Source organism: Haliotis asinina, chromosome 11, assembly GCF_037392515.1.
Source record: "Haliotis asinina isolate JCU_RB_2024 chromosome 11, JCU_Hal_asi_v2, whole genome shotgun sequence".
Lineage (NCBI taxonomy): Eukaryota > Metazoa > Mollusca > Gastropoda > Lepetellida > Haliotidae > Haliotis > Haliotis asinina.
In genome coordinates, this window is record NC_090290.1 from 23486860 (window position 1) to 23512803 (window position 25944).

A 25944-nucleotide genomic window follows, 5' to 3' on the forward strand; every position below is an offset into this window, starting at 1 on the left:
AATCAAATGCTCGCTCTGTTATCATCACGAGTGCATAACAGTAACCATGATGTGATTGTCTGTAAACAAATAATTCAGCTCAGTATGTTACCAAGGGTACAATCTAGAGCAGACACTGGATCGCTGTGTGGCATGCCCTGGGGTGGAGCATGCATGTGGGTAGAAGGGAGACCACTCTAATATTCATTCCCAGTTCTGGTTTCGGTGACAAGTGCCCTCTGTTGGCAGAAAGGAATAAAAGGTGTACTTAGCTAAGTTAGGTTTTATTGACCTAGATATAATGGTAAACAAATCGCTTGTTTTCTTGGTGCCAGTTCAGACTGGTGTTATTGTTTGACACTTGACCAAACTGCACGTTTTGTTTGCATAATATCTTCGACTACTGACTCATTTTTGAAGCATAAATTATGGGTAAGTACGGTAGATGCACCTCAAAACACACCAAACACGACCCCGCGGCGTCTAACAGATGCATACTCATGCAGACATGCAAATTCAGATCGCCTATGGCTGCGCCCTACATGCAAGCATATTTGCTGCTGATTATTTTATTATCAAGAGCTGGTGGCTAAATGTCGTATCGGTGACGACGGTTTTTTTTAACTTTGACACCATTGTCCCACCACATCTATGAGGCCGAATAAGACACCAACTCGACAAAATGCATAATAAATAAGGGTACCTGCTAACACAGTTTGCTAGATACAACAAATTATGTCAAACAGAGTTTTTATGTTTCATCATTTGCATACACAAATATTTTTACACCTTGCACAGATGATAATCAGTATGTATACCTACAATACGTGTGATGTGTCACAACATTTGGCAACAGGTTTGGTTAAACAGCCAAACACATTCTGTGTGTTTTTATTTTGTCTAATATATGAATTTGTGTGGTGAGTCAAATAGTGAGACAGCTATCTGTTGTACATCACCTTTCACCTATTCTGGTACTACTTGACTGTGTAAGACTGTGTTTTTCAACTAGATTCTGTGAACTAGTGTGATGGGAGCTGATGAAGGAAGCTGTTGTTCATTTCTTTAGGACAGGTAACACCAGCATTCATCTGATGAGTCCAGAGTAGCCAAAGTGGATTATGCATTTTGTACAAGGCAACTAAACAGGATCGAGTGGTTAGGCTCGCTGCCTTGATTGACACGTCATTGGATCCCAAATGCGCAGATCGATGCTCATGCTGCTGATCATTGTATTGTCTGGTCCAGACCCGATAATTTACAGACTGCTGCCATATAGCTGGAATATTGCCGAGTGTGGTGCAAAACTAAACTCACCCACTACGACTATCTTACTTACTCCAGGGTAACCAGATGCCCACATAATTTGAGATGTAAATATTAAAGGCCTTTCTGATTGAATATGACTTGCTGAGGGATAAAGCCAGGATAACAGACTTCATTCGTCATGATGCATTACAGAGAATGTTTGGGAATTTGTTTTTCCTTGTATCATTTGTCTGTGTCAGCAGTGCCTCCTGTTAAGAAAACTTTTAACTCACTTTGAATATGACTTCAAGCAGACACTCAAAGAAGTGTTGTCAGTTTGTTTCATCCTGTCATTGTGTGCCTTGCACTGTCTCAAGCCTTTCCTAGGGATAAATTAGGTGATTTATTGATTATTCACTCCTCGTTCTTTGACAACAAAGTGAGCTAATAATTTTGCAATGCACAGTTGTTTACCTTAGTTGTAAGAGGATCAGCAGGTCATAGGTTTGTAGACAGAATGTTTTCATTAGTTCAGGCCTGAATGATTAGCTGAGACATGAAAATACTTCAGAACATGTGAGCAATATTTGAACAGGTAATAAATGATATGATATTATTAAATAGGTAGTTAATATTAATAACTTTACATTCAAATTTGTAAATGTGCTTTGCTTATGTTTTCTGTAGACATTATTCATGCAAATATATTCACTGGGGCTTGTGTCCCAGATTCACTGTGTCCGCATAATGCTAACACTTGCTGGTTTCACCAAAGAGGTAAACATCAACCTCTTGCTGCTTCTTGAGCTTTCTTCTCCTGAAATCTCAAACACTGTGGAAAACAAAAACCTTAATAAATAAACACTTTCCATCAAAATCATTAAGCTAGAATTGCCCAAGTCTATGAAACAATAATTGTATTTGTTTCAATGATAATGATTCTAGGTTATATGCGTAAAAAGAACTATGTTCATTTAAAATGACATAAAAAGAACAAGTTAGCCCTATATGAGACTTGTGTCCTTGATGTACTATTTGACTTACTTGACTTGCTTCTCCTGGTGGGGTAGGCTAGTGGTTAAAGCATTCCTTCATTTTGTCAAAGGTCTGGGTTGACTCAGGATTTCTGGTGTTCCGTGCCATGATAATGCTGGATTATTTTTAATAGTGTTGTAAAACCCAACTACCTCCTTCACTGAGAGTTACAAAACATCCATTGACTGATCTTCATTCAGTATTGAGTTCAAGCAAGGCTAGCATTAAATTCATCCTCATTTCACATTGAGTTCAATTGTTAAGAGTGTCTATCTTATAAGACACAATACTTTAAATGACGGCATCTTACCAAGTATCATTCCTATGAGAATTTCAGAGAAATATTAGTCCAGTTTCCGACTTTTGTAGCATGAAGCTTATAAAATCACTGTTGACATGAGTGAGTGTGTGAGTTAAGTTTTACGCCGCTTGTAGCAATATTCCAGCAATATCACGGCGGGGGACACCAGAAAATGGGCTTCACACATCGAACCCGGGTCTTTGGCGTGATGAGCGAACACCTTAACCACTACTCTACCCCACCGCCCCCTGTTGACATGAATCCCATGAAGATCCAGATTAGAACTGATCTTCAGTAACCCAGTCTTGTCATATGGAAACTGACAGGATTGGATGGTCAAGCCCGCTGACTTGGTTGACACATGTCATTGTATCCTAATTGCATAGGTTGATGGTCATGCTGTTGATCACTGGCTTGCCTGGTTCAGACTCGATTATTTACAGACCACTGATATTGCTGTGTGCAGCATAAAACTAAACTCGCTGACTCGCTGTTGATATGTTGCCTTTGCCAAACTTGTACATTATGATCCTCTGGTGTGAAATAACTCTCTTTCTGTATGCCAGTGGTTCACCTAGCATGAAAACTGTTTACGTACCATTGACTGAAGTGATATTGCTGTAAAGCTGCTAACCAGGCAAAATTCTCAATATTTACCCATTCACTAAAGAATCACATGTGACTTTGAACTCATACCTCATTTCATACCTTTTTGCAAAATAATATCAACCCATGCACAATATTATCTACAGTGCTCTGAAAGACTCATTCCCACATACAAGAATATTACATTACCCGTGACAGAATCTCGACTTTACTTACCTCATTTCCGATCTAAATATCTTTTGAAATGCAGGCATATGTTAGAATCAAACAACATGCAATAGATGATGGATTAAAAAATCCAGAACTCTGTACTGTGAGCATCTTGTCTGAGAGTCGTCCGCCTTGTGTGGCTGTTCAAACACTGACCGAGCTGGGCCATGTGACTATATGACATTCTCCTTGAAACTCGGGGCAATAGGAATTTGGCTCTGCTTATGTTTGGACACATTTGTTGAGGCTCTCTACCTGTGTACCTTGGAGCTACAGGAAAGTTGTTTGTTTATTTAAAAAATGAAACATCATTACCAAATAACATTTAGTGTTGTGTACAGATGCATTAAAATGGAAAGAAATTACTAAAGCATACTGTGAATATTCATTTATTCTAGTTTGCCAAGTGTGGCCAGGTTTGTTTTCAGAATGAATATTGGCACCCTGTATTCTGTGTGGTGAAGCACATGAAGCATTCCATCTTGTGTTTCTAAACTTCCCTTGTATCTCTGAAGTTATGCATGTGAGGCATATGACTGGAATATGGCTGAGCGGGGTGTAAAATTATCCTCTCTCACTGAAGTTTTGAAACCTGCAGCCATCTGCTGTGTAACCTCACACCTCAGTTACTACTACTAGACAATGTGAGACTCACTCACTCACTCACTCACTCACTCACTCACTCACTCACTCACTCACTCACTCACTCACTCACTCTGCTATCTGAAAGGCAGTGCATTCGTATTTAATAATGACCGCACAAAAGCAGTATCTTTTGTTGTCTTACTGAAGAAAGAAATGATACGGTGTCATAGGTCTCAGTCTTGTGCATGTCTGCCATCAGTATGCATGACCTGATACACGAGCACATACCCCATTTGTGTGATATAAAATCACCCATGATTCTTGGTTATAAGTACTGATAACATAATTTATGGACCTGCTTTCTTTGACCTATTACTGTATCTTACTTGACATTGCTTGCCCTTCCAAATAAAACTGATATGAAGCTCAGGTTTATTGTGTCTGAATTATGACCGTATTTCCTAACAGCAGAGGTAAAGAAGAATAATTTGATGTAAAAATACGTACAGCAGCAAGGTTTATGTCCATTTGTCTGACTGGTGATCAGTCGAATATTTATGATATCTGAGAGAGGGTTAGCGTCTCCTTGGTACCCTGTGTCAGTGTTTGTTGAAGACTAACACATGTTGATAAGGCTCAATGAATAACAAAGTTTGGTGGTAGAAGCGTAGTCTGTCTCACATTATTGTCCCATCTGCCCAGACCTTACTGTACTACTAAGCCCCAAATGAAGCAAATCTATATTTCCTCTGGTTCAAATCTCCCATCTCAATTAAGTTCCATTTCAATGTAAGAGGAGTTATTTATGTCAATCAAAATTAACTCTTGAGAGACTAAATGTCAGTCCAGGCACAAGTGTTTTTGTTGTCTTGAGATTTTTTTAGCTATATTGCTGAAATACTGCTGATACAGCAATAAACTGTAACTCACTCAACATTGGATTTGTGGATCTATTGACTGAAGTTATCCAAAATGTTAAATATAATCAGTACATTCTGAACATCATTTTTTATGATGAAAATGAAAAGCCAGATAACAAGTTCAGAAATAAAATAAGTGCTGTTTGTCAATCCAGGAATAGATGTGTATTTTTTGAGAGTGCAAAGATAATTAAAATGTGCTTTGTGAAAATAAGCTTGCCCATTCAGTTTGATAATCGAGTAAACATTTAAGCATCACAAGAGTTGTAACATTTCATTTAAGTTTTTAATAATTAAGTAAACATCATCTATACATGTAAACAAGTCAGTCTTGCACTCATTTTTCCTCCTTATTAACCCGTTCTGCAATGAAGGAAGTCCAGATTTCCTCAGGAGCTGAATCTCCTATCTTGTTGGGTGTCCTTTTAAAAGTAAATGGGATTATTATGCCGATGAACTATGTCATCATTCAAAATGGCATTTCCAGCCACGCCCATGATAAACTGTCCTGTGCAGAGTGAGATAGATGAACAGTAAATTGAATGGGTGCTAAAAAAGATTTTATGTTATTTGTGTTTGTCAGATTTTTTTCCTTTTCAGATAAATGAATCATGGCATTTATCATTTTCATAATAATGGTCGTGTTGCCAGTGTGGCAGGCTAGTCTAGTGGTTAAAGCTTTTACTTATCAATCAGGAGACCCTGGTTTGATTCCCCACGTGTGTACAATGAGTGAAGCCCATTTCTAGAGACTCCCACCATGATGTTTCTAAAATTTTCTTATTAGTGGCACAAAACTCTACTCACTCATTTACTGACTTGTTACACCACTTCTGTCTACCTCCAAGGATTAAGATGGAACTCATGGGCATATTACACTTTGGCAAGTGTTTATTTTGTTTTCAGTGTTATTTGTTATTTCCAACATGTATTCAGTTACAATCATTTGGTATTTAATAGGATGAAATTGAAAATGTATTATGCTGTACACTGCCCAGGGAGTTGAGAACATTATGTAAAACCACTGATCATTGATCCTGTTAATGTATGTTTTGTTGCTGTATGAGTAGATCCTAAGCATGTTAACAAGGAAATATGAATATGCAATATTTCGAAGGCATATATTCACAGAAAAAGAAAAGAAAAACCCACTAAAATTAAGTTTTCAAATGTGATGAAGTCATTAGCTTAAAGTGTTTTTAAATTGATTCAAATATGCCGACAGTCACATACTCCATCCTCACCCTCCCAGATACACGTCCTGTCATTTTGTCACATCGTCTGTGGGTCGAGAAATCTTGTACAAAAAGGCCAGAGGGGTCAAAATGATTTTGTTGTTTTTTTCTTTTTGATCTAAAATTGATAGTAACCACATCTGAAACTTGTAATTACCAGAAACGATGTAGCAGTTATTGGTTTCAAAAGTGGTAATTACCAGTTTCTAAAGTGGTGTTGACCAGAAAATAAGTGTTAACAACAGAATATTAACTGTTCCTAAGTTAATTTAATTATGTTCCCAGGCAGCCCCTTGTCCTGACCCTCCCAAATACACATCCAATCATTTTGTCACATCGTCTGTAAGCCTTGGGATTTGGGACATGTCAAACTTGTCATCGTTTGCTTTAGATCCAAGAGCCACAATCCCTTCAGCTTCAGACAACCATGTCGATGCAACACACTGATGGTGTTCGTCCTTGTGACACAAGTCAGGGAAATAAGTCAGACAATGGATTTGATAATCCTGTTTATTATGATGATGATGATGATGATGCTTCTAGTTCTGCTGTAATTGAGGTGGTTTGTTTGAATTCTGCACCACCTGCTGGAGTTTCTGCAAGTCAAAATGTTGAACCATTAGAGGATACTTCTGGGATTGTGCTTGGCAAGGAAACTGATGATGGAGTTGTAAGGAGTCAGGGCTTGGATATTTCGGACCAAGACACAGTTTTGTGTTGTCGAAAAGTTGAAAAGCATGCACGTGAGTTATGAAGTTTTAAAGTTTGAGGAATTAAATAGATTTGCTACTATATTAACAAGATGAATTTAAGTTATTTCAAAATGTATGAGGCTCTATTTTCCACATGTACTTAAGTTTTGATATTTGTTTAACTGAGGTTTGGGCATCAAATAGTTCAACTTCTCATTAAGGTTGCGCATCAGGTATCTTATTCAGATTGGCTGTTCAGAGTAGCAGTGATTGCAATTCAGAATCCCAAAATGGAAAAGATGATAAAAGGGTTTCAGGTTTACTTGTGTTAATGTATATCTGAATCTTTGGGTGGAGTAAATGCAAAGACTCTGGAAAAGGTCATCTTAACCTAAGTCAGTCTCATACTCTGGATAAATCAACTATAATGAAAATAATAATATGTTGTATTTTCTCTTCCAAGTTCATGAAGACATATATATGTCTTGTAAGGTTATAATATTGAGCTGCACAAATTTAAGGGTTTTGTTTTTACCAGTCCACAAAAGTAGGGGCGGTTGGGAAGCCTACTGGTTACAGTGTTTTCTTCTCACACTAAAAGCCCATCTGTGTGAAGCCCATTTCTGTTGTTCCTGCAATAATATTGCTGGGATTTTGCTAAAAGAGACATAAAACTATACTCACTAACTGGTGCAAGTGTGAATTTGAAGTAAACATATAGGGAAGCGGCTTATAAGGAAATTAACATTGTTACTAATGAACTTAATAGTGACATGAATGTCCACATGGACTGCTCAAGTTGGATTCGTGATCTTGGAACAGGTTGTTTTTTAGCATATATCATCATCCCTAATGCATGGTGTTATTTCTTTAATGATGTGTCAGGGCTCCAAATAAGGGCCATATCGGTGTATGTACAGATAAAATATATGCACAATATGGTAGGAAAACAATGAGAAAACGTAGCAGATATGCACCACAGTAATGGTGTACGTCCTTAGAATCATTTACAGGTGTATTTATCTCAAAAAGTGTTGCATTATTGTTTACTGACTTGTTGCCATATGAGTAGCAATGCTATGGGGAATATAGGAAACGAAGCACAAGATTACTTACACAACGTTAAATTCCATTCAGCACTCTAAATGTACTCTTTAGTCTTAACTTTTTCTACTACTCTAATATTGAAATAATAAGGCGTACATACTACCCATGTTGAAAAATTACCCCAATCCCTAATGTGGATTTGGATCCTTTCACCAACATAGCTTTGTTTTGGAGTGATGTCACTTACCATCTCTGCTATGTTTTATCTGATACCCAGTTAGTTAAGAGCTTGAATACAGCAATGATAGACCGAAGATGTTTAGTGTGATAGATACTTCAAGTATGAACTAGTTTCACAATAATAGTGTTCAAAGTGTTCTCTTGTATTTTGATATGTTGTTTAATTGGTCATATATATGTACAAGAAGTAGGTACTGTAATTATTATTATTGTATATATAGATGTAGAAGACAGTGTACATAAAAGTTTACGTGAATACTATTTAAGTTGCACATGATGAACTTAAACCTATGCCTTTCATATGAAACTCAGACTGGTTTAATTACCATGTTCGTTGAGGAAGAAAGGCTGTAAAGTGGCTCTGTGGTCAAGGCTTGTCATGCTGATGACTGGGTTCAGTTTCCATTATTGGTGTCATATAGTAATAATAATGAATTTTTATGTGGCGCTGAATCCAACCACTAAATGGGTACTGAAAATGCTTCCTGTAAGTTAAAGTGAAAGGTGAAATGAGGATAAACAAGATATGAAAAAAAACATGCTGTCTTTTAGGGGTGAAACAGTACACTCTCACCATGGTACAGTACATATTGTGGTACAAGGCCTGTTTCAGTTCCTTATATATGAGATATGATCACAATGCAGAAAAATGAAAACTAGAGCCAAACTAAACCTTATTTTGTTTAATAACATGTTAAAACTTAATCATAATCATTGTTAGTTTGAGGCACGATATGGCTGAAATTTTGCTGATGTGATGTTAAATCTTAACTGAATCACTCATTTTTTTTATTATGAATGATCAAAACTGTCATTATATGAATTATATAAATAAATTGAATAAATGAACACAATACATAACAACTGGATAGCAAATTGGAAGTGATCCTCACAAGCATGTCAAAAATTACTGCAGATTTGTCAAATCACCAGGTATGATCATCAATTGCATTGCAACAGTTTAAAAGTTGTGGGGTGGGATAGGACAAGATTATGAAATTGATAACCATGGTGGGGTGGAGGTTTGGGGAGGGGGGAGGGTGCTGGGGAGGGAGAATATATGAAAGGACAGACAAGTTATCTTGAAAGTTAAATTAATAGCAAATGCGTTACATTATTCAGTTAACTCATGTGTTTTTGCTTTAACTATATTGACTGTTCATACAGACTAGTGTATCTTGTGAAATCATCAGCGCACATGAGAAAAGTCCAGAGTAGTTGCATCTTCTGTCATTGGAAGAAATGAACTCCCAGGCAACATCCCCTTGAGATATTTCATCAGTAATGGATGTGTGGACATGCAGTAGCAGAATGTTGTTCAGACACTCCTGTGTTATTGTAGATCTGACGTATGACTTCAGGCATCAAAGGTGTGTTCAGTGAAAATTTCAAAAATTTGGAGCGGTGCAGTACAAAAACAGTGAAAAAAAAGGGTGCTGAAACTTATTCAGCACCATGCTGGAGTCAAACACCCAAACACAACACACTAGTGCATGTAGAAGATAGACATGTTATTATTATATATTTATTTTTGTTCAGATCATTTTTTGAATTTATACTGAAGTCTAACATATTCTGCCAGTTGTATTTGGATAAAGCCAGTGAGGATTTTATACATCTTTTGTGCAAATGATATGGTTATATAATGTACGCATTTACAGAAGGTATAAGATGACTGGATAATTATTTTTATTTGAAACAACTGTAGAAGGAACCCAGGTACTGAAGTCTTGCTGACTTATAAATCTAAGTAGATGACATTAAAAAATGGTGGCTGTCTACAAGTACATAGATTCAACTTCTACCATGATTCAACTTCTTGACATATTAGAAAGGTCATAAAAGGTTTTTAAAATGACCAAAAGAGGACCAAATACTGCAGTTCTACTAATACCGCAGTATACCATTTCAACCCAGCTGTCTTTTGGAATCAATACAGACAGTATTGTGTATGGTTCAGGTGCATGCTTCCACAATTACTTAAAAATTTCAACCGACCCATTTCTTTCCAAAAGTAATAATGCAGCATTTGAAATAGCTGGGACAGGTTAGTTTAAACAGGACTGCCATATTCTTAAATTCGCCTGCCCGATGGTCTGGTTTAAATTTAGATATGATTATGAAGATATTTATCATGAAGATATTCATCATATATCAGGATAATAAATCAGTGAGCAGGCAGGTATGTTTTGGTGACCTTGACCTTATTTTCAAGGTCACCACAACACTTTGGCCACTCAGATTCTTGTTGATGTGATATCTCATGAATTATTCTACCCAGTATCTTCAAATTTGGTGACAGCGTACATTGGGGGATAATGCAGACACTAGGCTTTTTTGGTTACCTTGAGCTTATTTTCAAGGTCACCAGGCCACTTTGGCCACTTTTCAGATTCTTGTTAATGTGATATCTCATGAACTATTGTACCCAAAATCTTCAAATTTGATGACAGCCTTCATTGGGGGATTACGCAGAGATCAGTGAGCTATCCTTATTTTCAAGGTCATTATGATACGTTGAACACTTTTCACACTCCTTAACATATCTCATGAACTAGTATATTTGATGTCTTCAAATTTGGTGACAGCCTACATTTGGTTAGTTTACATTTGGGGATTGTGCAAACACTGGCCAATTTGGGTGACCTTGGTCTTATTTTCAATATGACCACAACACTTTGTCCACTTTTCGAACTTATGTTAACACAATATTCCATAAAACATTGCAACCAAATTATGTCTTCAGTTTTCTTGACAGCCTACATTGGGTGATTATCCAGACACCAGTCATTTCACGCATCTTGTGTATGAGCAAATAGTAAAGAGTAATGAATATGTTATAAATATTTCATTCTCCATTAGCGACAAGGGACACTGCCATGTTAGTGGCAAACACCTGTTATGTAATTTCACTTCACTTGCTACACATCCTATCCATTGCATTAAAACACCAGTCTATTTAGTGGCAACCTAGAGCAGCCTTCATAGAGAATGTAGAAAATAAAGTGTTAAAGTTAACTGATAGGCTGCAAAGTAATTGTGAGGCAAACTTGATTTTTTTTGTGGTATATTAATATGAATATTTATTCATGAATGCCTTTGTGTTTAATATTAAGAAATTAACATGAAAAACACATGTAAATGTTCAGTTGAAACATTTAAGCACTATCTTCTTTAAAGCCAAAAAGGCAATATCTTGCAAACAGTGCCTCTTAAGGCAGAATGACTGTGCTGCAGGGTACTGTGGCAAAATAATGCAAGTGGAAATATTTCATTTTGCATATCTCTTTAAGATGAACAACAAGCTAATTCCACATAAAAACTCCCTGTTAAAATATTCGTAACTATTTGATTCTAGTGACCACTAATAATAAATTGAAATCATGGAAAGATTCAATTATTTAAAAAATCTGTTTATATAAATGAAAATCATCTTGTGAACTGTTAACTTCCGAAGTATTTTAACACATTTCATGCTCAGTGCAACAAATGCAAGTTTATTCAGAGAAAACCTTGTCTGACCTTCCTTCTGTTTGAAATCATTCTTATTCGCACATTAACACCTGTCGTTTTCTCGTTAGTAACCTTAACCTGTGCATCTTCATTGTGGATTGTGAGACCAATGTGTCTTCACTTGTTAACCTACAGTTGTCTTTTTGTTGTTTATCTCCTCTGAAGCGGCTTGTTTATTGACACAAGTCGAGGATAATGCTTGGAATTGACGCTGAACAAACGGTTTATTTGCTGAACAAGCAGATCACATGTTGAAGCAGCCCTCTCTGATGTTTAAGGATGCTAGACATTCACAATATCACGGAAACAGTGTTTAACTTAAATAAAACACAATAATACTGTGAAAAAGCACATGGTTTCATGCTTAGCTCATTGTTCGCGGGTTTAAAAGTACAAAAGACACTCACAGTTGTTAATGAAAATCCTTCGTTTTTAACATGTTACTGTAAATCGGTTTAAGACCAACGTAATGGAGAATACAATTAAGGTTTGTGTAGGGTATTAGACAAGTTAGATATTTAACACATTTCTTTCTCTTATAGTCTCAATGCACAATGCAAGTTAAATATGTCTCAGTGCAAACTCAGTCCGTATGGATGTTATTCAGATGTTGTAAAACCTGTTCTGAAGTTATCAGTTAAACAACTCAGCAAGTTTGTAGATAGGGTTGATTCACTTTTGGCTTGATAACAATGTAAGAACCTACACTGAAATGTCTCTCTATGCAGTAAATAAGAAATTGTCATCCATAAAGTTGTATGTTTCATTTTTGAGTCACCAAATTCTAGAATGCCGATCAAACAAATAGCAGGGCCTTCTGCAAATGTAATATGTGATCCGTGAAGGTTGGGGTAGAATAGGCCTTCAGCAACCTGTGCTTGGAATAAGAGGCGACTATGCTTGTCGTAAGAGACAACTAACGGGTCTGGGTGGTCTGAGGCTTGCTGACTTTGTTGACACATCATCATCAGACTCAATTATTTACAGACTGCCATCATATAGCTGGAATATTGCTGAGTGCTGCATAAAACTCACCTCACTCAAATGTAGTATGTGATTGTTAAGTGCTTTTACTGAAATGATCACGCTGATAAACATGCTTCAATTTTTGAGAAGCTTGTTCTGATATAATATGACCTGTCTGTGTTTTTGTCAGAAAAAAATTCACACTCCCACAAAAATGGTGACATATTTGAAGTACAATATTGTTGCTTTGTTGAATAAAATGTAGCAAAGTATGGTGTTCATGGAGATACCCGAGCCTTTCCTCACTATTTATTAAGTGGTTAATAAAAACACTTGTAAAACAGTTTCCAAATTTTGCTAGTCACTCAGGCTAGCTGTGCCTGAAAGTTACTAGCCCACAAAATAATTCATAAGTTGGAAATTTGAATGGAGAAACTGAGCAGAAGATTACAGAAATAGATGCAGAAAATAATACAGAAAATGATACAAAAAATGGCGCAGAAAATGATGCAGAAAATGACCCAGAAAATTATGCAGGTTTCACCATAAATAATCATTAATAATAATAAGCAGTTAATATGATGAACATGTTTGTTAGACCAGACATAACCTTGCATGATTTAAAAGAATAATATAACTAAACAAGTCGTCGAAGCATTAGAATTGGTCAAATTTGTCTGTTCTTATTTTTATTTGCTCCTATTCTGTACAGAGTCACTCCAGTGATTGCTGGTATGAGTCCTGTTATTCTGTTGCACAAATTATTGATTTTACGGACACTTCCCCCAGTTTATCCCTAAACAGTTTCCTCCCCCAGTGGAACTGCAAGAGTGACATTGATCGTTGTGCCATTGTCAAGCAAGAGTGACATGCTTCCCTGACAACGGTATTAGGATCCATACCAAAACGTCGCATCATATGTAATACAGAAGTTGTTATCCATAAAGTATCTAACTTTCTGATCACTGGATTGTCTGGTCCAGGCTTGTTTTTTGACAGACCGTCAATATATAGCTGGAATATTGCTGCGTGCAGTGTTTAACAATTTACAAACAAAAACTTCTCTGAATGTTGAATACTTTGTCCCTAATGTTTATGTATGATACTTCCATGACATATTGTTTTCATGTGTTACAGGTAGCTGCAAGGACTTTGTGACCGGAACCAACTTCCTGGTGTACTGCAGCCATTTCCTGTCAGCATGGGTGAGTGAGGCATTTCTGTTGCATTTCTTACATCACCTAAACAAAATATCATCTTGCCAATGCAAATGTACATTTGTTGTTCGAAGTCCTTTGGGCACTGTAGCAGGGACATTGCACATGGACATTGTAGCAGGGACACTGTATTCAAGCATTGTAGCAGGGACATTGTATGTGGGCATTGTAGCAGGGACACTGTATTCAAGCATTGTAGCAGGGACATTTTATATGGACATTGTAGCAGGGACACTGTATTCAAGCATTGTAGCAGGGACATTTTATATGGACATTGTAGCAGGGACATTGTATACAGGCATTTTATCCGGGACATTGTATATGGACATTGTATCAGGGACATTGTATACAGGCGTTTTATCAGCGACGTATATGGGCATTGTAGCAGGGACACTGTATTCAAGTATTGTAGCAGGACAGTGTATACATCATTGGTTCAGGAAGATCGGATGATGGCACTATTTCAGGGAGCTCATATGCAAGCATCATTTCTGGTAAGTTGTATCACAGAGGTTGTTTGGGGGCTTAGTGGACATTATGTTTTGTTACATTAGGGTCTTCAAACTGAATATAAAAACCATGTCAACTTGCATTTAATGTTCAAGTAGTACCTTAGTTTTATACAGTTGGCTGGCATTGTTCCAGGGAGATCGTATGTGGGCCTTTGGTGTTGGTCTATTCCTGATCAAGATTTCCCCAGAATCCCTTCAACTGACTGCATCGTATGGGTTGGCTTCAGGACTTTCCGTTCTCTTAATGGGAGCCCTGATAGGAGACTGGGTAGACAACACACCACGACTCAAAGGTGCGATTTTTCTTTGACAGAAAATACACTACGTCTCAAAGGTGAGGTACACATTAGGTAGACAATACACCATAACTCAGATGTCGGGTTCACCATAGTCAGAATATGTTCCACAACTCAGCTCATCCTGTGTAAATGATAAAACTTTTTATCATCCCAGGCAGTGAATCATTATGGGCTTCACATTTAACCAAACTATTATTCCAAGCTGCATTAATCTGTCTCTCTATTCCAGCTGCACAACTGTCCCTGGTGCTGCAGAATCTGTTTGTTGCCCTGTGTGCGGGGGTCGTGTACGTGAACCTCACTTATCACGAGAACTTTATGACCATGTGGGACGGGTGGCTGCAGAAGCTGGCGTCAGCGGTGATTATCATCTTGGCCATCTTGGCCAACCTGGCTAGTGTAGCTCGGATGATCGCTGTGGAGAGAGACTGGGTGGTTGAGATCTGTGGCAAGGATAAAGACATGCTAGCAAGTAGGTAGTCAGAATGTAATATGAGGGTGTGGAGTCATCCCATAGACTACATCTTTAGCTTGCGGACAGTGCTAATCTCTTTGGTCCAATGGACAAGGCACAAAACTTCAGATCGAAAAGTCTGTGGTTTATGTACCAGCACATATATCTGCAATAACTCTGAGAAATATGCATTGAATAGTGTTGGAATCATCTCATGAATTATGTCCCTTAGCTGTATGAGGATCAGTTTGTCAGTTTTAAGTAATCATCTAACACATGCTCATCAGTCTGTTCATACAACAGTCTCATTAACTTGAGATTGTTTGCTCTTTTGAGATGATTCTCTACTTCTCTACATGAAGATTTGAGGACACCACCACAGAAAGTCCCTAATCCTGTTTTTTTTCACACAGAATGTGAAATAATGGACCACTAAGAAAACCCTACATTATACAACAAACATACCTCTGCTTGATAGACATCTATTGATCCTAATTATTTCAAACTTATTCTCCAAGATTGTGTGTTCAATCTATATGGTATTTCTCATTCACAGAAATGACTGCTACGTTGAGAAGAATTGACCTTGCAACAAAGATTTTGGCTCCAATTGCAACTGGCCAGATAATGTATTTCACGGAGATGAGGATTGGTGCTGTGTTCATTGGTGGCTGGAATGTTGTTACAGTGTTCCTGGAATACTACCTCATATGGAAGGTCTACAACACGGTGCCTTCTCTGCGCAAGAAGAAATACTGGACGAAAAGTGACAGTAAGTCCTGCTTTATTTCAGGAAGTTACTTTTTGTAAATGAAGATGCTTTAAGTTTTGACCATACTGAAGGTCACCAAAATGACTAGGCACTGCACCTTCCCTAGATAAAGCTTGGTGTTGAATGTGAAGAAAATCCAGTGAATGGTTCTTGAGATATCTCGTTGACAAGCTTAACATGCAGCTTACAAGCTGAAATCTTCAAAGTGTCATTGTGACCTTGACAATTAACTGAAGGTCACCAAAATAGACTGGGGCCTGCACCTTCCCTAGATAAAGCTTGGTGTTGAATATGAAGCAAATCCAGAGAACAGTTCTTGAAATATCTCACTGGAAACAATCTAGATATTCCAATCCGTATGAATGTATGGACGGACGGACGGACGGAGCTAAACACGTGGCGGGGGATAAAAATTGACAAATCAAGATGCTTGATGTATTATCAGACCTATTATGACTCTAATAGTGGACTGAACTGAACTATACAACAACTGAATCCAAAGTCTACCCTTGGTAAATAGTGTTATACAAAGAGGACTGTGACCATCCCAAACTCTTTGTCACTTTTGGAGACATCTGGCACACACCACTTGATTCCTGAGAATTTTCCAATGAACACTACACATACTTTAAACCAAGTAACACCAAATGCTTGCTCAAAGGGCATACAAATGAAAGATCAGAAGATAGTCTGACATCTGTGTTCTGAATGAATCAAATGGGCAGATCCATAAATTTTGGAAGGAAGGGGTTCAGGGGGTTCGAAAACAAACGCAGACACGCACCCACACACCATTGCCTCCACCAACGCAACAACAACTCAAACTCTTCAATATTGATCATGAGCCATTTTCAAAAGGGGGGTGTTCTAACGGTAACCCCATGAAAACCCCACTGGATTTGGCAGTAGGGGTATGGGTTCTATGTTCATGTTGGAGTTAAGAAAATCTTAACCATGAACTTCTAATGTATTTCTCGTAATAGCTGAAATAATGAAGGTAGCATTCAGTCTAGAAATACTGAAAACATCTAATGGTTCCTTTAGCAGTCATATTTTTACATTCCTTTTGATTCACAATTTATGTATTGTTACGGTGAATAATCTGCCAGATCCAAATCTGACAAATGTTATGTCTTCCCCTCAGAGCCAGCAAAATATAACACTGATAAGTCTAAAATTTTCAGCATGATGTATTAAGCAAACAGGAGCATGATACAAAGATGCACAACAGAGGATTCATATGCAATGCAAATGAGTCAAATCTAAAGTAATGGGTCACAAATATAATGTCAACTCACCAAAGTCTTGGTTTGAGATTGAGAGTGAGAAACAGTTATGCAGAATGTAACTTGGCGAGCAGTCAGGCAGTGGTTTTGTAGGTCAAGCATTGATAGAGAGGCAGGCTGATGTACTCCAGTAAATCCATATGTTTGTCCGTGTTATCAACACAATTACCAGCCATTATATACGCAGTCACTGATTCTTGATTATTCAAGCACATGTGCCACCATCGCCATTACTGTAGAATTTACTTGTAGTCTCCTGGAAGTACACACAACTAATCAAAACACATACTCAAAGGGAGGTAATGCTAAAGCGCTACCTTAAAAGGGCACTGATGCAGGGCGAATAATGTTTCTCGCCAATGGTCTAATTACAAAACCAAACTGCAAATTGATCAGCGCCTGCTCCCTCGACCGTGAATGACAAAGAGACTGGGCTCTGGTCCACCTTAGCAGAATTTCTTCACCTAAACAGCCAGTAGGCCAGATGCCCATCATATGCCATTATTTAAAAATATCCATGGTATTCCTTGTCTGATTGTAACAAAATATTCCAACAGTGTAGTTTTTTTCGGATGCTTGGATGGTATAGTGACTGATCCAATTTGATCCTATTTCTGTTTTTCACCTCGATATTGAATCATGTTATGTGAAAATATGATGTCTACAGGCACGTAGGAAGCCATTAGGATCGGTCCGAAAAATTGCAAAGCATTATATTCAGACAGTTTTGAGTGTTCCCCCAGCTGTGATAGCAAATAATATCATACATAAAATTTGGTAGCTATGGTAGCTACCCTTGTTTATTATCTATGATAATAAAAACACACAGTTGATTTATTTGAATTCGTAAACTAAAAACAATGACTTTGCCATTGGTAGAGAAATCTGAAATTTTTCTTACGTAAAAAAACTGATTACACCTATTTACCCAAGTACACAGCAAATGCCTGTATGTATTTCTTATGTAATGAAGTTCCGTTGGTATCCTCAAAACAGTTTCGGCCCATAAGTGTTTTCAGGCTGCATGTGATACAAAGATTACATCTTCCTTGCTGTAACTCGCTTTTGATGGTGTAAATTTACACGTGTTATTTGTCATCATTCTCTTGGTGGTCAGTTAAGGAATTTATAACAGGTATAATTAGTAGTAACACCACACAGGTTACTCAACAAAGGTTCCCATGTGGCATTTCTCCTGTCTGGAGTAAATACTCAACATTATAAATTAAGGTCTGTAGTAGCAAGTGTATTGTATGTTATGTAATATGTGCATGTAAGTGATGCAAGAGGGTTTATCAGCTGAGTTGCAAAAACAAACATCGATCAAAGGATTAACCGATAACACACTGATTGATTAATTACTTTTATCTTCTACAGCGGATTTGTCAAAAGGCAGTGTTTGTAGATGTACTAATCTATACTGACTGCACCTTGTCGTAAAGTGCGAGTGAAAAAACAACCTCCTCCCTGCAAAGAATTAACCACCATTGCGTTAAATGATTGATTGCTCATTATTGGTTAACTAAATTACTTAGAATAGTGGACATCATACAATCAGGTGTGCTATCTTGGGTGACCAATGAGAGGTTTATCAGGTTTTCACCAGTGTGAAAGACGATGTGTTACTTTTTCGCAAATTAGACTGTTGTAAGAAACACGACAAAGAGCAGGATTATTTACCAGCTTGGAATATCGTTCTTTCATGTGGATATTGATGGATACACTCCTGAACAAGGTAGTAGCCTGACACTGTTGCTATAAAATTAGTCTGTTTTACATTCATTATTTTAATTTTGTTTTAATTTATTTGTTGAAGCATTCAGCAGAATCTATATGACAGAAAACACACTAGATCGTGTATGTGCGTGAAATAGGATCCACATTGACAAGTCCATACAATGTTTAAATGTTACAGTCATATTAAAAATTTACGACAACTATAAGCAGACTGTGTGTTCTTTTATTAATTTTCAAAATCATACAAATATGACAATAAACTAATTAGGTTATGAGACAAAATATAGAGACGTAAATTGGCTTCGTTACTTTTCCATCCTAATATATTTTTACCATTTCTACCACTTGCAGATGATTAACCTTCAGAGTGTTTCATTTGTTTTCATAATACATTTGTAATGAAGTAAAAATGACTTCCCCTTAGTGGATCCTTAAACTATCAATGGCGCATATGGTCTGCGTAGCAGAGGTCACAAACCAGTCACGAATTCTGGGATATCATCCGGGTACTTTACGGGTGAAAAACAATAACAAAAGTTTAAACCAGTCCATGAAAATTGCTCCGCATCAGTACCCCTTTAAAGCTTGCTGCTAAAGTACGAAAAGCACTGAACATTTATGATACGAAATGTGACCCATACTAATTATCACTCAGAACTAGAAACATTGTGACCCAGTAATAATTAGCACTTAATCAATAATATAATTCACAGAAAATGCTCTCTCATGTATTTGTAACAGTATCCATTCTCAAAAACATGGCCTTATCATAGGAAACCAATATTTTGTCCATTCCAGAAGCGAAAGTAGTTTCCCCAGAAGAGGAAGTTCCTGTTGCAAATGAGGCGAACACTGATCTGCCTCCAGATGACACTGATGATCAAACGCCTAGCAGGGGAGACAACTCTGGACATAGTGTACCAGATGCTGTTGAAGATGACCAACCAAAAGCATCGCCTGAAAATCCTGAAACCAGTGATAAGTCAAAAGAATTAGAAGAAGTTCCTGAGAAAGAAAAAGAAGAACCATCGTCCTGCTGTGGAAATTGTCTGCGGAAAATGTTTTCAAGTTTTGTAGTCCTATACAAAGGGTGGCGAACATACATGACGTATGATGTCGCCAATGCTGGACTTGGATTGGCCTGTCTGTACATGACTGTTCTAGGCTTCGATAATATCACCACAGGTAAGACAGTCAGACTAGAAGTTGTGCCAGAAACTGGGTTTGAATGCCCGAACAAGATCTGGATTAGAATCTTCAGCAACCCCTGCTTGTCATACATGTTATCACTTTGTTATCACTTATGTTTTTGAGATACTGTTTGAATCTGCCAAAACTGATAAAAACCAAACATTGACTCACTCTTTTATTGCAGGCTATGCTTACTCTCAAGGAATATCCGAATCAGTCCTTGGAGGCTTCATGGGAGGCGCTGCTGTAATAGGCATAATAGGCACCCTGGCTTACCCAGCATTACGGAGATGTGTAGGCCTGGAGAGGACTGGACTGTTCGCCCTATGTGCACAGATCACCTGTTTGACGATGTGTGTCGTGTCGGTGTGGATGCCAGGCAGCCCTTTCAACCCATATTACTTCTTTGAGGACCATCCTTCAAGCAATCAGACCACTTGCTCCCCCCAGGCAATGTCTGTCAACAACTCGTTGGCCACAGCATCTACACTTGCTGTGTCTTTCAACTCCTCGTATATCTCAACAGCTGCGGCAGGAATGAAGACTCCAGGGGTGACTGCTATGCCCATGTCTGTCAATCCAGGCAACAACACAACACCTGGTGTTCTAGACTGTGTGGAGAACACCGGTCCTGAGTCCTATCTCTCCATTGGCCTACTTATGGCGGGAATCATCACTGCTAGATTTGGTAAGTTTTAATACTCCAGCCTGAACTAGTATTCATCTACAGCTTCCACCCTTGTGTCTGGTCAACACCATTCTTCCACTAATGGCAGTGCAGCTCTGTTTGCAGAGGTGTGATGATACAGAAAATTCACAATATGATACACATTGCGATGTCTTGGAACGATACGATTCAATTTGATATACATCACGATAGGCTTTTAAAAATGTATATTTTTATATCAAGTTACAATGTAAATTTTGATATTACCATCAATTTCTAATGAACATTAACAATTTTTAGGTCAACGGTACGTATCATAATGCGAAAAAAAGTATCAATATATTTATCGTCCATTAAAGTATTATGATGATCATCACTATGATGTATCATCACAGCTCTATCTGTTCGTCTTGAGAACATGATCATTCTCAGGAAGTTAATTTAAGTTCTCTTTCATGGACTTCCTTGTTGAACCCAAGGCCTTCCTCACACATTTTATCTCTCTCTCTCTACTGATTCCATTTTTGGGCTATTTAGTTGTAATATTAATCAGAAACTATCCTCTACAGTTCACTGACCCGTGAAGGTCTGGGGTAGAATAAGCCGTCAGCAACCCATGCTTACCATAAAGGGCAACTATACTTGTCGTAAAAGGCGACTAACAGGATTGGGTGGTCAGACTCGCTGACTTGGTTGACACATGTCATTGGTTCCCACTTCAGATCAATGCTTCTGCTGTTGATCTCTGGATTGTCTGGTCCAGACTCGCTTATTTACAGACCATCACCAAATAGATGGAATATTTGCTTAGTGTGGCATAAAGGTAAAGTCATTCACTCACTCACTTTACAGTTTTCTGTTTCAGGATTGTGGGTGGCAGATCTCACTATCACACAGCTATTCCTGGAACGAGTGAAAGAACATGAGCGTGGAAAGGTGAATGGTGTTCAGAACTCTCTCAACAAGTTCATGGATGTGCTCAAGTTCATTCTTGTTGTTGTACTTCCACAAACACCTGTGTTTGGTTACTTGGTGATTGTATCATTTGCTTTCATATGTCTTGGCTTCGCTCTTTATGCGTCTTACTCCAGACAGGCACGTGGACATCTTCTACCATTCCACAAAAAGTGTGGCACAACAGAGGAGGACAATCAGGCAGCTGCAGCTTAAAGTTGCCTCACTTGTACCCAGGTCCTGAAAAAGTGATGTCAGCGTTAGCGCTTACTGTGTGTTTGAATCAGAGAATCAGAGAATGTTTTTGACATATTGTGTTCAAGAAGAAAAGCACTTTGACCTCAATATTATCTCACCATTGTAGGTCAAGATCAAGGTCAGGGTCAAATAAAATCTGTGGTTTCATTTTTTTTAAACTCAGGTTAAAGTAAGGGAGTTATCAGCTCTAACTTACTGATTCTTGAAGTAAAACATGATTCATCCAAGAAGCACAGGCCATGTATCCATTTGATTATATCATTTGGTGTATTTGGGAGCAATTATAATGTGTACTGTTTGTACAAATAGACTGATTATACGAGGCAATAGGAATAAGACAGGTACTACATGTACTTATAGAGCGATGGATGGACAATGGATTAAAATTGCATTTATAATTATTTCACTGCAGCAATAAGCAAGTATAAGCAGTTTGTGTTTGTGTGTGTGGATGCGTGTAGAAATCTGGACCGGGAGTTACGATGTAGGTAATACTTGATTCCCCACTCAGACACATTACACTGACTCCAGCAAGGCACAGCTTGGTCATTCCTTTGTTGCCTTCTATTAGAAGCTAAACTGTCATTGAAAAGAATTTACGTATAAAACACTGACTTTCCAGTCAGTTTGTCAACACCTAAACAGTGTCGTATTCTTGACACATGTGACACTGTCAAGCATTCAGTGCTTTGGGCAGCCTGCTGTACTGTGACATTCCGGCATGACATGAACTTTGCTCACATGGCATGCCTACTGTACAGGGGCAGATTGGTCTGTGTGCATGCATCCTCAACGGAAAGATTTTTCCCAGAGATGCACTTCCCTCTAACCTTTGGTTTTCATGATGTATTTGCTCCCCCCCTCCCCTCCCAGCCGTCACTATCGAAAACAGTAAGCTCTCTAACTGAACTTATTTTCTTTTAACTCTTATCTCATTTTCCCTCTCTCTAACTCTCACATGCTCATTCACACATTCCAACTTGCTCATTTACTTAATATCAAAAGTTTTCATTCTCAGGCTCTCTACCAGATTTACTTTTTTTTAATTCTTATGAGTATCCCACTCTCCTACTCTTATCTTCCCATGTTCACTCAGTCACATAACCAGGAGTGTATATGAGATTTGTGTGGCTTGTGTTTGTTGTCAACTGAACAATTAAACAAGAAGTTAAACAACCATATACCAACTCCTTGAGCAAGCACTAGATGCATGGATATGTGCACTATATAAATATCCTGTAATAAAATATAAAAAAAATAGTATGTGTATAATGATATGTTTTTACACCAAAGACATTGATGTTTTCAAGTGTTAGATGAACTTAGATCCTACCATCACACAGTCATCATTCAGATAGGAGTCCCTGTGGTCTGAGGTGCTTACTGGCTTACATAGTTCCCTCTTTGGCCCATCAGAAGCCTACAATCTACTGCTAGACACATATTAGATTATCCTGCGCACTAAACGCATTTGTTACAAGAGAGGCGGTACAACGAATTGGCTGCTACAGGTAGTTTGACGATTATGCACATGCAATACATGCTAACCGTGACATGAAATCAACACCACTACTGATTAAAACCTGCCTCGCTACTTTTTTAAACCTGTCTCAATACTGTCTAACAGATTGCAGTTGTAGTGAAAAATGTCCAAGTTAGGAAAATGGGCAAATAGTCAATCGAATGATAAGACTGCAATTTCAGGCATAAGATACTGATATTCCATTCTAACCCTTAGTTAAGACGAAGACAAGTAGATGATTGGGGCATTGACAAGCATTTTAGATTTTCAACAATTTTGTTAAAAAATACCCCAGGAAAATGTCATTTGCTTCGTTAAATTGATCGGCGGTCCTAAACATATTTGCTCAGTATATTGTGTTGATTCAATTCGTTGCGATTGTACCTATTCCCAAATCGAGTGTGCTATAACAATTAATGCGTGAAACGCACAGGGAAAATGAACTTCTTGATATTTATCAGACAACCTGTCTCCCTCTTGTTTCAAGTGGATCGTTCTTTGGGGGCGTTCCCAAGTATGCAAATTGGGGTCATTTGTCAGGTCGTGGATCATCTTATATGAGTTTACCTGTAGGTTTCACTTGATTACGTTTCTTGGCTTATTGGCACCTGTGATTATAGGGAAATCATAGACATCTGGTTTACTCCAGTCCTTCCTATTGCCTTCTGGTCGGTCAGAATATACTAAAGAGTGTTTAATGTTTGGAATGTATCCACATTTTGCTCAATAGAAGTGAATGTATAGTTATTAACAGGTAACATCACTTTGTGTTTTCATATTAAAGTTTGTAGACATTTTAATATGCAGTTATCTTGGTTTGGTGGATATACTAATATGTTTTTGTGGAATATTGCTACATATTAATTTAGTCGTAATACCATGTTGTTTAATGTTTTGTACATACCAGTGTTAAATCATTTCTGTCACGGAATGTTTTGTTTCTCTTTGAAAGGGCTTTACTTAAACCAGTGACAGTAAAGGTGCATATAACCAACTGTGCTTTCAATTGTAATACTTAAATTTAATTTTTACTCTTTAAATCATTGAAAGTGAATGTATGGTAAAATTGAAATTAGTGCTCAAAATATTATTATTTGTTCATCCTGGATTTTACAGTGCATTATGTCTTCTTTTGTTAAATATCCGTGACCCATTTGTCATTTGAGGTTTTTTTTGGATATGATGTCATCATCTCCATCCTTCATATTTACCAGGGGCGGTGGGGTAGCCTAGTGTTTAAAGTATTCGTTTGTCACGCCGAAAACTCAGGTTCGATTCCCCACACGGGTACAATGTGAGAAGCCCATTTCTGGTGTCCCCTGCCGTGATATTGCGGCATAAAATGAAACTCACTCTCTCACTCATGATTACCTTTACACAGAATCTCCTGCTCTTTAGTTTCAATTTGTGTACAGGTGATATGGTTGCTTCTTTGAAATCCTTAGTATGCCACCATCGATTTAAAAATGTAGACCTGGAATGGTTTTGCAAGTCTAGATTGCCCCAGTTCATAAAATTAAAGACATTTCTCTTAAAAAAAAATAATGTACTTCTCTTAGGGTTTCAGCTCCGAGCTATGTCCCTTCATGTACGTTTTGTCACTGTCATCCTAGTTTGAAGCAACCATATAATTCATTCCCACAACTAAATCGGTTCTCATGCCCTCTACCAGCTGAATATTGAACACCTTAGAGTTATGTCCCTTGGAACACTCATTAATAGTATCATATGCACAGTTTGTGATTGAAACAAGGTCGGCAAACACAATGTGTGACAGTTCTGATGTACAGAGTAATTGTTTACATTCCAAATGTGGCAAGTGTTCTCTTTTCAGAAGCTGTTCGCCTGTAAGTTTCAATTATCGATTTCAGGCAAGTTGTAATGGATCATAACTCTTCTATTGCATCAATAACAAGCTAAAGTAAGTACATATGTCCCAGTATATATAATCTAGACCAAAATATTGACATTGTGCCTTTAAGGATAATTATGGGTTCTGTTGGTTTTTTTTTCAACTTATATGGCTCAAGTGTGTCTAATCAAATCATGAAAATACAAGGAAATTGACTGGATGTTTATCTTTAGCCTCATGTCATTCAGTCCAGATTTTAAGTGAAGCTCAGTGCCATGTCTCAATAGAATGTATGGAATGCTTTAGATGGTCCAGGAATATCAATGATGCATATGTATATACTATAATATAGACCTACTTCTGATGTGGCTGTGCACATTATGTGATGGTTTTATATGGAAATAAAATATTTTTATATGGTAAGTGTATATTCTTGTTGTTCATCTACAGGAACTCGCAACTCTATACTTTGTGTAGTGTGCAATCTAAAAAGTATTCACTTGTCATTGTTAAGCTAAACTCTCTTGTGTCTACCTATGAATGGCCTCAGTGCCCAATACTTTCGTAGACAGCATCTTAATGAGTTGCTTCCCTTGGTTCCACCAGAATCCCTTCATCAAGGATTCAAGGCCAATCCAAGCATGAA

The 25944-nt window shown here is 37.7% G+C and overlaps 1 protein-coding gene across 1 annotated transcript; it reads left to right on the plus strand.

The window, feature by feature from the left end:
- The first annotated feature begins 209 nt into the window (after nt 1-209).
- LOC137255928 (ferroportin-like) lies at nt 210-25721 on the plus strand. The gene is made up of 8 exons (XM_067793528.1): nt 210-411; nt 13715-13782; nt 14440-14599; nt 14835-15077; nt 15616-15831; nt 19653-20039; nt 20230-20733; nt 21578-25721. The coding sequence occupies exons 1-8, from the start codon at nt 408-410 to the stop codon at nt 21880-21882; spliced, it is 1887 nt and encodes a 628-aa protein (XP_067649629.1). The 5' UTR covers nt 210-407; the 3' UTR covers nt 21883-25721.
- Nucleotides 25722-25944: the final 223 nt, after the last annotated feature.